Raw genomic sequence first — 12709 nt, 5'->3', positions numbered from 1 at the left:
CATAAGCTATGTATTCACGTGATATGACTCATTATCCTTTTTCGTCTCGAGTTGTCACTTTAGGGAATGCGTTTTAAAGCGAATTCGCAGAACGATGGGGGGAAAACGATACCAATTCTATGAAAATTATTTTAGAGACAAAGAAAGGTAGCGAAATATTTATATTATTCCTCATTGTATTGGGAAGTAAAGTACTGCCTGACACAGTTTTTGATTTAAAAACCAGATTACACATTTTCGAAGATTTTTGATACACCGAATTCGTACATGAACACAGAATAACTAAAGACGACCGCATTATACTGGTCAGGTCAACCAAGATATCGTCTGTGGATAATACAGGCTTGGACTCATATGATTGGATCCCGAAAAAAACACAATAAATAGAAAGAAAGTAAACACTGTAAATTCAACAGAAGGTACTAGGAGATCAGTAAAGGGTTTTTACGTGAAGAAATGTGTTGAAAAATAAAGTAGTTGTATTTTGAGACTCTATTAAGACGTAAAAAAACATATATCCCACACATATAACCACATAAACTTATTTTTTATCACTTAATATGTTAACTGTATATGCAGTATTTTTCTTACGAAAGTTTGTTCGTTAATTTTTAATAGAAATAAAGTTTATTGTATAACAAAAACTTTATATATTAAACCTGCAATATTTGTACAAATCTTACAAAAATTTTACTAATTGCAAAAAACTTCAAAAGTTGTCATACAAATTTTATGTATACTCGACATCGTAGAGAGTTGTCCTCCTAATAAAAGGCTTTCAAACATATGCCTTATAGCAGAAAATACTGTTGTTGTTGTTGTAGCAGCAATAATAAACCCTGTCAGTGTAGTGTATATTACCGCCCGTCTTCGTCTAACTCATCTAAAGGTAGGCCTAGGAAACTTGCTGTTTCGACAGGTTGGGTCAAGAGGGAGAGAAGTGTTAGATGAGTCGGTTTAGCTGGGCATGTGAAAAGGTGGTTAGTATCGTGCTGGGAGCCTTGACATGCAGGGCACAAGTTTAACCTGCCACAATATCCAGAACGTAATTGTGCCAATGTTACGTAGGTCTCACGGGGAAGCTGGAGCTCTTCATCTGCTGTAGGTGGTGGTTGGGCTCCGATAACGGCATTTGATGGTCGGAAGCTTATAAAGGTGGTGATGGTCTCCTGATGAATGTTGTTTATTGTCTGTCTAAATATTGTATGGTCCAGTAGATGTCTGTTCGTTTTGTCCTGGATCTCGTCGGCTTAATTGAGGAGGTGTCCCCTGACGTGCCTGGCTCAAGCAGGTGTTTACATGGGGGGAATCTGCGGTAGCAACCTAGTAGAAACTGCTAGCTGAGTAGTTAGTTGGAAGCATCTGTGCCTCATTGTAACGGTGTTGAAGAGGGAACATCAGGAGGCAACCCGTCGCTGTCCGAATAGCAGTGTTTTGGCAAGTCTGGAACTTTGTCCATTGCATATCATTAGTTCCAGGCGACCAGATAGGCACAGCGTAGTTTAGAACCGGCCGGCCAATTGCTTTAAATGTCAATAGCAACATTTCTTTGATTTTGCCCCAAGTGCTGCCGGCAAGCGATTTGAGGACCTTGTTGCGATTTTTATCTTTAGTGGTAATTGCGGTTGTGCGAGCAGAGAAGAAGAGCAAACTGTCAAAGGTTACACCCAAAATTTTGGGATTGTTAACAGTCGGAATTGTTGTGTCATCGACCTGAGTTGCAGAAGCTGACCTCCTTTGTCCAGGTGGTAAAGAGGGTCGCAGTGGACTTTGTGGGGAAAATTTGGAGATTCCTTGCAGTGAAAAAGCGAGAAAAATCGCTGAGGTAGAAGTTCACTTTGGCGCACAGGCTATCAATGTGATTGCCCGACGCCATTATAGTGCAGTCTTCAGCGTATGAGACCAGGGAGACTCTCTCTGGTGACTGGGGCAGCTTCGATACATACATAGAAGTTGAACAGCAAGGGTTGAAGGACCCCACCCTGCGGAACACCTTGCTTTATCTTTCTCTCTTTCGATACTGGATCTCTAAAAATCACTGACGAGTAACGACCACTCAGATAGTTGGCGGACCACTTCTTCAGCTCTGGCGAGAGTGTCGACTGTAAAATGCAATCTGGTATGTAGTATGGAATGACTGACAGTATCGAAAGCCTTCTTCAAGTTCAACGCTACTAAGACAGTCCTCTCGCAGGGGCGGTTTTGGTCAAGCCAGCAGTTTTTCGGCGGAAGCCATGCTGATGTGGGTCTAGGGCCAGGTTTTTCGGCAAGAGTGAGAGTAGAAGAATTTCAAGTGTCTTCACTACTGGGAAAAATTCTCAACTTTGTTTGTTAAAAAAACTTTACAAATATCAACGAACTTTTTGAGCAATTTTACACTTTGCTGTGCTAAATGAACTATTAAATTGCATTGCCAGAAGCTTTCTAAAGATTCTCATAAAGAAGGTGAATATTTTCAGGCAATTTTTTTTTTAATTCTTAAATTTCTGTGAATTTTGTACTTGTGTTTAGAACTTTAATTTGGAAAGTTTTTGTTATACAATGAACTAAACAAATCCAAAGAAGAGTCTCATTTCAAATTTATTTACTGAGCGACTCGATCTCGGCCCTCTTATAGCCATTGAAAATGCCATGCCACAAAAATAAACTTTTTTATACAGTAAAAAATATGTGCGTGAAACTGTAAGTTTAATACCCGCATCCTCCATAGTCAGTTTTTCATTTTTCCTTTAGTTTAATTTTATAAATAACTTTAAGGCTCCAAGAAGGAAGCACAAACAGAAGTATCCACTGCGTACACTATATTTAAAAGGAAAGGAAAGTTGGTTTCTTTACTTAACAAAAAGAGCAGTAAGAATGACGTTGAGTTATATGTTGGTACAAATAAATATACGAACCTTTATCTTATATATAAAAATGCATATTCTTTTGCTTGTATTTTAAAATCTGCCAAGCCATTCATCTGATTGCAATGAAACTTCGTCAACTTATTGCTTGTAATTGGCAAAAGGATATAGGCATAATAAAATTAATGGCACGCTTCCCATACAAACCACTTTTTGAATGTTATATATTTTCGGAAACACTCATGCATACTGAAATACTTTAATTTATAGTATGATTGCAAGGCCCCTAGTAGTTCACTTAGACAGCAGACTTAAAAGCCTGGATAAAAAAAATTTTAGTTTTCCTGCCCGCTATCATAAGGTTAGAATATCTCTAAAACGTGTTTACTGGTTATATTTTTAGATCAGATTCAGACCAAACTCACTAAGGAGGAGCCTGCTTTAGAGGCTTCAAAAAATCGATTTTTGGTTTTTTGCATAAATGTCTTCCCAAACTATCCAAGAATGTGTCCTCAAAATTTCAGAAGCAAATTCAAAATATTTTCGGAGTTACAGAAGAAATTGTGAGCAAGCGTCGAGCAGGTATACGAGCGTATATATAACCTGGCTGCTTCGGCTTGAGCAAAGCCATATTTAGCATTTAAGTTCAGTTTTAATTTGTTTTTCGACACGTGCATATCTTGAAATCATGCAGAGCTATCCAAAAGGGAACAAATCTTCAAGTGAATTGCCTGGAAAACCACGGAAGCGCAGATTCCACGGCGATGAGTTTCATAATGTTTCATCATAGGATGATGGAGAAGCAAATACTAGCCGATTTCTTGGTTTTTTATTTTTACGATTTTTCCTAATTGGCGGGAAAGATAGGGAAAAAGTTAAACGTCCTATCGAAACGAGATAACATTGGTAATATTCGGAATTAAATTCTCTTCTAGTTGAACTTAAAAAACCTTAAGAAAACTATGATTAACCCACTCTTTAAACAATCTAAAGTGAATTTGTTTTTCCAAAAAAATGATTTTTTTTTAATTAGCGAAAAATTTTTGAATTTCTCACTTCTTGTTTAATTTTCTTGGCTTAACTAGAAGCTATACTAACTAGAAGATACTATTAACCTAACCTAGCTATACTATACTAAAATAAAATTTTTTTTGGGTTTTTGGTTTTAGATGAAAATTGCGACCTGCATCTTTCCCGCCGCACGACACATGCACACTCGAGACGCCTCGGCTTGTACCAGGCATAATATGACATATATTTTAATGAAAAAATTTGAGAAGACTGCTGAAATATATAACAATAAAACCTGAAAGTTTCGTTTCGATCGAATATTTCTTTCCCTCCAAAAAAATCCACCATAAAATCGATTTTCTGAAACCTCTAAAGCAGGCTCCCTCCTTAAGCATCTTCAGAAAATTGTAATTACCTTCTTGGATCTGATAGTCAGCCCAAAATTGCTGTCTCAAGCAATTGAACCAGTTTCGTTTTTTCGATGGATTCTGAGTATTCATAACTCCTCCATTGCTATTGTTGATCTAAAATTACACACCCGTAAACAGATGAAGAATAAAGCAAAATCGATTCTTTTTCTTGAAATATTCGCAGCGTGAGTGGAATTTCTTTCTATTCAGCCATTATGCGGCATCCACATCAGCTCAATTGGATATCACATTTGCTAGTCAACTATTCCTGCTAAGAACTATTGTCCTTTTACTTTCATATGGTAATTTCTGTCTCAAGTCTCATAGCTCCATTAAACCAGCAGACAGGAGCTAAAAACTCACAGACCACAAACACAATTGAGTCTGAAAAATAAGGCATTTACGAATTTATGAGAGAACGCATTAAGACGAACATGAAGTGGGCGAAATAGATCATAAAAGAAAGCAATAACAATATAAATTCAGGCAATAAAATACTAGCAAACCAAACCAATAAAGTGATGCACGTTTACTTTGGCCTAATATAGAGCAGTGAATAATTAAAAGAAGAAAAACAAAAAAAAAAAAAATGCCAGCAACCCAAGCAAATTGTGGGAAAATATTTGTTTCGCAAAAACACAAAAAAAAGGGTACAAGCCCCAAGAGAATTCAAAATATTAATATGAAAAATACAGTAGCAAATAATTGACGGCCGAGCATTAAAAGTATGACAAGAAAAAAAAAACGCACCAAAACTGAAAGCAAAATTGAATTACACGCAAATGCGGCCAATGAATGAGCGAAGTAATGAATGCAGAGCATGCAAGCCGGCTATCAGTCAGTTTGTTGGTGGGTTCGTCACCTCACACTAACCGCGGCAACTTGCACTGATCACTTGTGGCCGTGCATAAGCTCACATGGAAAATGGCAATGAGGCGAGTTCATAAGCCAATTGAATGGTGCAAACCACTTCTCAATGCTGCTACACATTTGCGCGCCGCTTTTGAACCACTTTTGTGCGCATTTGAATTTAACAGCAATACTCTTTTACTCATTTGTTTGAATTTTATTGATTTTGTTTCGTTAGGTTTCGGTTTTGTTTTTTGTATCGTATTATCGGTCGCGCTGATTGTGCTTATGCGTGCAAAATGCAGTCAATCAAATCGATATTAGATGCGTATTAGATGATTTTGCAACATTCGCTGCGGTCAAGCAAAAAACACTAAACGTGGAGATCCGATGCGAGCTATTACTTTACTTTCAATGCAGTGAGAAAGAAAAATTAGTGCTTATGAGTTATTGTGTGCATAGACTTTTAGTACAGTGAGAGCTCGATTATGTCAACAATAATAATAATGTTTGGCGTCTACCCTCTTTTGTTGGGTATTTAACAGAGCTACTTCTCGACGACGAATCGACATTTCGGCATCTTTTCCACACTTCGCTTTATGAACTTTGTGAACAAATTTATTTTTAAATTTTTTTTAATTTTTAAATTTCCACTCGGAATCGTTTGTCTGGCGCTAAACGACTAATAATGAGTTGTTAGTTGTTAAACTAGAAGTGCCAGCCGAGGTTTCAAACCAGAGCATCCATTTCGCTTTGGCAGCTACGGTATGTTAGGTATTAGAAATAAATAAATGGAAGTAGTACACAATCTTTACATCGGTTTTGATTAAAGCTACGTATCATTGATTTTGATTGCGATAAACCGGGTATATGGTCTCAGAATGCTCTTCTGTGCCTTTCCTCTATTTGCTGAAGAGGAGAGAAGCTACACTTTCCTTAGCCACAAAACGTATCTGAGGTTACAAACATGAAAACCATATTGGAAATTTATGACGATGATCTATTTAAATTATCACGAAAACTCATATCAACTCATTGATGCGGCAAAAATCGTACAGTACGAAGACAATTGCAAAGAATCAAAAGCACGGTAAAGTCGCCTGCAAAATTTCCTACATAAGTGCGAAAAATTTAGAAAAATAAGTGAATTCTATGAAGAGCACATAAGAACACCTCAAAGTTTTTGGAATACTATATTTTGGATCGATGTGTACAAAATCGAATTAAAATACTCGGATATTATGGTGTTTGTGTGGCGTTGAGCTACCGAAAATTCTCGTCTACGTGTGCTTCACCCACTGTTAAATCGGCTGAGGAAGGATTAATGGCCTGGGGGCGTTTGTCAGCTCATGAAAAATGCAACATTTTAATTTTATATGGCAAACTTATCGGGCGTGGAGTTCATTTTAGTTTACTTTTTTTTGTCATGAAATTTTCGAGATATCAACATATAGATTCAAGTTTTAGATTAAAGAAAAAAGGCCAGCCAGTGATGTATCTGGTAAGCGATTCATCAAATTAAAGACTATTTAATTTGTTAATCTTATATAGTATTTAAAATTAAAATTAAAATTAAACAAATTGTTTTTTTGGTTTTTATAAAAATATGACAATTTTCGATATACCGCCTGCGTCAGAATGAAGTGTACACCGAATATTGAAATGTTTATATCAATTATTTATTTTTTAACTTCAATTCAATTATTTTTTTTTTTATAAAATTATAGTTTATACAGGAACAAGAGCCATATAAAGCAAAGTTTCGGATTTAGAGTAAATTAAAAAAAAAAAATCAAATTTCCTTAAAAAAGTTGCAAACTTTTTACTCAGAACTTTTAGAAAAATTTCGGGTATGCAGTTTTATAGATCATTGTATTTTGATATCATAAAGTGAAAGTTCCAATTGGTTCAGAAATCGCCTTGATTTTTGAAAATTTTTTCTGCTGATGCTGTTGGCGGCTTTCGTTCATATAAAAAAATGTGTAGTAGGCGTTAAATGGAGAAAATGCACAAAACTGCATTCGAAAAAAATTCTCAAAAATCAGTGAGATTTTTGATTTACTTGAAATTTGCATTCAAATTCAATGATTTATAAAACTGCATACTTGCAGGTTTTCTCAAAATTCTGAGTAAAAAATTTGATAGTTTGATGAAAATTTTCCGCATTTGCAGGGAAGTTTCTACTGTGTATTTGGTGGGACTTCAAATCAATCATTTATTATTAGCTGCTTCCGCATGGCCAACCACAAAATTCAGATCTCTACTGTTAGCAAATACACCGTTTGAAGCTACCGATTGACCAGAAACGGTAGACGGCAAGGCTATGCACGTTTGTAGTGACTTGCCAAAAACTCCGGGAGGTTGGTTGACAAGTTTTAATGCAGCCATCATATAGTCCGGGCTTGGCACCAAGCGATTACCAGCTTTTTCGTTCATTGCAGAACTCTCTGGGTGATAAAAAATTGGTATCAAGAGAAGATTTTGAAAATCGATTACTAGAGTTTTTGCTAAGGGCTAAGAGGGCTATGAGAAACGCATTATAAAGGCAAATTACACAACAAAACAGTGTGTACTTAACCTAAATCAGACAAACCGAAACATCTTAAATATAGTTTTGAATTTTGTGATAATTGAAAATAGAGCATTTTTTCCAAGATAATATTATATGGTAATATGTGGGTTTGTGGACTCGGAGACGGATTTTACATAATTAGGAATTTGATGGATTAGTTTTTGGGTCGTTTTTTGCTGTAAACTAGTTTTTTAATTAGTGTTATCTCCTTGGATTTCCTAATTAGTGGAATTATTTGTGCTCCAAAGGTTAATTTTACCAAACAGTTCACTTTACAAAAATTTTCATTTTATTGAGTTGTTACTGTAAACATATGCACGCACGTTTATTGTTTATTGTGTTTTTGTTTTTTTTGTTTTGCTTTCGTTTTTTGATTTTTTCAATACCAGATTTTTCAAAAAATAATGAAAACCAATTGAAAAATGGAAATGGATCATAAGTGTAAAAGTGAAAAACTGTTTTCTGCTCTACAGATCGATACAAAAATACAGTGCACGCCTAGTATGAAGACAAAATGTTATAGAAAACCTCTTCGATAATGACACATCTAAAAAAAGCTTTGAACAACGTGACCTTACGGGCCATTTTCAAATTAATAAATATTCTGAATAACAAATTTGGGGTGAAAGTCAGCTAATCAAATGCGAGTCTCGATTACTCACGGTGAACAAAAGCGGATGCAGGTGCCAATGGCGTAGCAGAATCTGGAACTCATTAAGCAAAGAAGTTGATTGTGTTGTTTTCATCGATGAAAAGTGGATATTTTTTCATAGACCAGAGACCTTGTGACTGTTAAAAGAAAGAAATCTTTAGAGTGAGTTTAACTCGCGGACTGCAAAAGCGAGGCAGTCGCATGCAGGAGTATTTAGCTGAAATACAGTATGTTCAAAAAACAAGATACATTTTCAAATTTCGCGGGCTACGTACATTTGACTTTCGATTATTATTATATATATTATATTGGTGCACTAAGTGCTCAAGCCCCTCGAAATGTTGACAGTGGCATACGGAGAGGTTAGGTTAGGTTAGGTTAGCCTGGCCGGCAATAAGCCACGCCTAGACCTTTTGGTCCCTAGCGATACCAGATAGTGACCGACCTTTATGAATACTGAAAGTGGACATCATGTAGGATGTCAGCGCTTTTGGCGAATCTAAGCAGAGCTGGGAGATTCGCTTTTGAGACGTCCTGCAGACCCTCAAACAATGGAGCTCCCAGGCATTTTAAGCGCGTTTTGAGTTCTTTCTTGTTCTTGTGTAGACTAGCTCCACGGCTTTTTCTACAACAAAAACTTCCGCTTGGAAAATATTGCTGTGGTCTGGCAGCTTAATAGGCTGCCTAATCCCTAGCTTTGAGCCCGCTCCCACTCCGTATAAAGTTTTAGAGCCGTCTGTGCAGATGTGAAAAGTCCTATGGCCAGGCTGCATGCCTTTGTGCCACCCCTCCTCTTCAATTGTAGTACGGAACCTTCTCTCCCAATTAAAGTACGGAGTTATTTAGTCTGTGCAACCTGAACTCCTCGTTCCTATTGAGCTGTGTCCGAAGGTTCTATAGGTGAATACTCCAGCAGCCACTAACTTTCTCGCGGATTTCGCTACCAGGTTTTCCGCCATAAGGTGAATAGGTGGCATGCTGAGTATCATTCCATACGGTGAGTGTACTCTCAGTCAAAAAAATGTTTACAAGTCGTACAAGTTTTCCATAGAAGGTCGAAAAGATGTGAATGACAACTCTCGCTCTGGACGCCCCAGCATATCAACAACCGATGAAAATGTTGAGAAAGTGAAGAAAATTGTTATGAAGAATCGTGGGATCACAATAAGAGAAGTTGCTGCGCTGTCGGCATATCGGTTGGCTCATGCCATGCAATCTTTCCAGAAATTTTAGATAAAAAAAGAAATTATTGAATGACCTCAACGGGTTATCGTTTGGTTAAAAGTATCATAACTGGTGACAAATCATGGGTATATTATTATGACATCGACATCAAAGCCCAATCGTCCTAATGGAAGAGTCCAGGAGAGCCAAGATGAAAAAAAGCACGCCAAGTTCGACCAAATGCCAAGGTTTTGCTCACTGTTTTCTTCGATTACCATGACATACTGCATCAGCTTGAAGTTGTGCTCCGTTTACGTGAAGCTATATGAAAGAAAAACCCGGAATTGTGGAAAAATACATGGCTTTTGCATCATGATAATGCACCTGCTCACTCACCTTTGCTCGTGAGAGAGCACCGTTTTCATGCCTCAGCCACCGTATTTGCCAGATTCGGCCCCCTGCGACTTTTTCCTGTTTCCAAGATTGAAGATACCCACGACGACGTTTTGCGACGATTGAGTAGATAAAAACCGAATCACTGAGATAACGCAAGGACATACCAAAAGGTGCATATCTGAACTGATTCGAGGATTGGGAAAAATGCGGCGGAAAAAATAAGTGTATTATATCTGAGGGGTACTATTTTGAAGAAGATAAAATAGAAATTTATGAAAAAATAAATAATTTTGGAGGTAAATGAAAATTCACTTCATTTTTTGAACACACCTCGTATGCGGCAAAAATAATTTTTGTGAAAGCTTTAGCTCCTTAGCTTTTTAGAAAGAAGTGATGTGACATTTAAAATTAAAGTCAGTCAAATAGTGATTGGAGATGTCCAATTATGCCACAAAAAAAGTCAAAAAGCTATTTTTTATTTACAATTTGACTCGCTAAGTATAAGATATAACAAGAAGAAGTTTTTGTTGCTGATTCGAATAATCTATAAGAAGGACTGTATAAGAGCGACTATTCTCTCTCTCATTTTCGTTCTCGTTATACATTACTCGATCAAACTAATATTAATGTTCCTCAGCGAAGCTTACGAAATCATGAGATTTTCTAGTTAGAGACGGTTAGCACTAATTATGCTTCCAATGCTTCGATTTCTGGAACATTGGCAGAATTTAATTTGCTTTCAAATCATATTGATCTAGATTTTTCTGCCATAAGGTCTTATTTCAGAATGTTGCTAAACACATTTTTTGTATGCTAAGTATTCTCGAATATTCTTTCTCGATAAGCTATTGGAATATTTGCGTTTTCTTTCATTCATTACAATGAAAGAAACAAATTATAAGTTTAATTTATTTTTCCTTGAATTATTTTGCATTCTTGTGCTCCTCACAGTCTATAAAAAATACTGCATTTTTAAATTATTTTTTAATTTATTTAATAAATAAATAAATCTCGTATTTGCTGTGAGTCAAACCAGTCGCAATGCACATCAAAAGAGCTTCGAAGTTTAATTGCTGTTCGTTTAATTTCGAGTTCGATCAACTCTTTGGGTATTGAATTTTATATTTCCTATGTCCTCTCTTCTGTTATAAAAGGAAAAAAGTGTGTTTACAAAATTCGACTTTTAGACATCTTAATTCCCGGAATACACCTTTATTCCTCAGGCGGATACATTTTTGAGATTACGATACTATAATTTTGTGATACCGAAATGGAGATACTCTGTGATTGCGAATTTGTCAGTCCTTGAGCATCCGGAGAAAAACTTTAGTGATTTCTTGCTACTTGTCCAATTCTTCGTTTCATTATTCAAGCATCTCAAGAGAATGAAGACAAATAAAATATAATAAGGACTCTTCTACTACATTTCACGTATACCTTTTTCATATTAAACTTACATATAATCGGCTTAAATTATTAATATTTTTCAGAGTAAGGATAACCTAACTTGCTTTGCAGATTTCTTAGACGCTAAAATATAGTCATACAATTTCGACAATAGAAATAAATGAGCTACGTTTTTACTCACAACATTCATTGAGTCCTCAGTTACATCGAAAGATCGAAAGGAAACTCAAGATATCTATGGTGGGAAAATAATAGCTGATCTCTCTAGAACTGCCCACTTAATAGTTTTCAAATATCTGAGTTATATCTGGCATGTCCAAATCGTTTTTCAATGGCTTGGAACTCACCTTTACGATAAATAATTAATTTTAGAGACACCTACCTTGCAACCTTCACATGTGAATGCGCCAAAATGAAATCCAGCCGCAGGCTCACCGCACACTTTGCACAGCTGGTTCATCTGAAAGCAAATGGTAAAACTGAATGTTAATACTTATGAAGTAGCAAAGTGAACCGCTAAGCCGAAGGCTACCAAATTCTATATTCCCATAACAAAATTTTATAATAAAAATTTATATTGGTTTATTGGTCGTATATCTTCAAGCAAAGTGTAACGCATGGAATCGCAAACAAAAGGAGTAGCTTATAAGAAAAATAGCAAAATAGCTTATAAGAAATAACAACAAGCTACTGTTTATTTAATTGAAACACAAAGTAAACGAGACATAAAAACTCATAAAAAATAAATATTACTTACGTTCTGCCTTCATTTACTTAACAAATATAAACTCAAGTATATTAAAGCTATTACTTGCTTGCAATATATTTCAATTTATTTTCGCATAAAAATGAAATATTGCGCAGGTCAGCAATAACCATTTGTGGTTGAGCCAATGCTTGGCAAACAGCAAAAAAAAAAAAAAAATAATTATTTTACAATATTTTCCGCAAAGAAAATGTTATATATAGTTACTTATGTGTGTGTAGAACAACTTGTTGACAGCAAGTGCTTTTGTATGCCCATCAGCATCTCGTATACTACCGTTTTACGTACCCATATGTATATAGGTATATGTATGGCTGACGTTAACCGCAAAGTGTGTGTTGCACTTGTCCGAATAGATTAGATTTTGTTTGCGCCCATGGCGGTATTGTTTTACCGATGTCACTGTTTTTGTTGTTTTTGCAATTTCTTATGCTCACACAGCCATTGTGTAAAGTGTGAGAAAATGCTGCTATTTATTTGAGAAAGTATTGAGAGTATGCAAACTATTGGCGTTGGGTTTGTGTCTTAAGTCTTTTGTTGAAGCGGCTAACTTGCCTACCTTTCTTAGTTACTGCGGTAAGATGTGTGAATGAAAGGGTAGCCACGCTTAAATGGTAACGGTAGAAATTATAGAAT

The 12709-nt window shown here is 36.0% G+C and overlaps 1 protein-coding gene across 1 annotated transcript in view; it reads right to left on the bottom strand.

Moving 5' to 3' along the window:
- Positions 1 to 11767, bottom strand: part of LOC129242829 (protein embryonic gonad) — a 36028-nt gene extending 24261 nt beyond the window's left edge. Inside the window, exon 1 of the mRNA XM_054879688.1 lies at positions 11690 to 11767. Within this exon, the coding sequence (XP_054735663.1) occupies positions 11690 to 11767 (78 nt within the window). The remainder of the gene's footprint in view (positions 1 to 11689) is intronic.
- Between the last annotated feature and the right edge of the window lie 942 nt (positions 11768 to 12709).

Source organism: Anastrepha obliqua, chromosome 3 (genome assembly GCF_027943255.1).
Source record: "Anastrepha obliqua isolate idAnaObli1 chromosome 3, idAnaObli1_1.0, whole genome shotgun sequence".
NCBI classification, from domain to species: domain Eukaryota; kingdom Metazoa; phylum Arthropoda; class Insecta; order Diptera; family Tephritidae; genus Anastrepha; species Anastrepha obliqua.
Note: the sequence above shows the minus strand (reverse complement) of the source record. Positions and strands in the feature narration are given on the sequence as shown.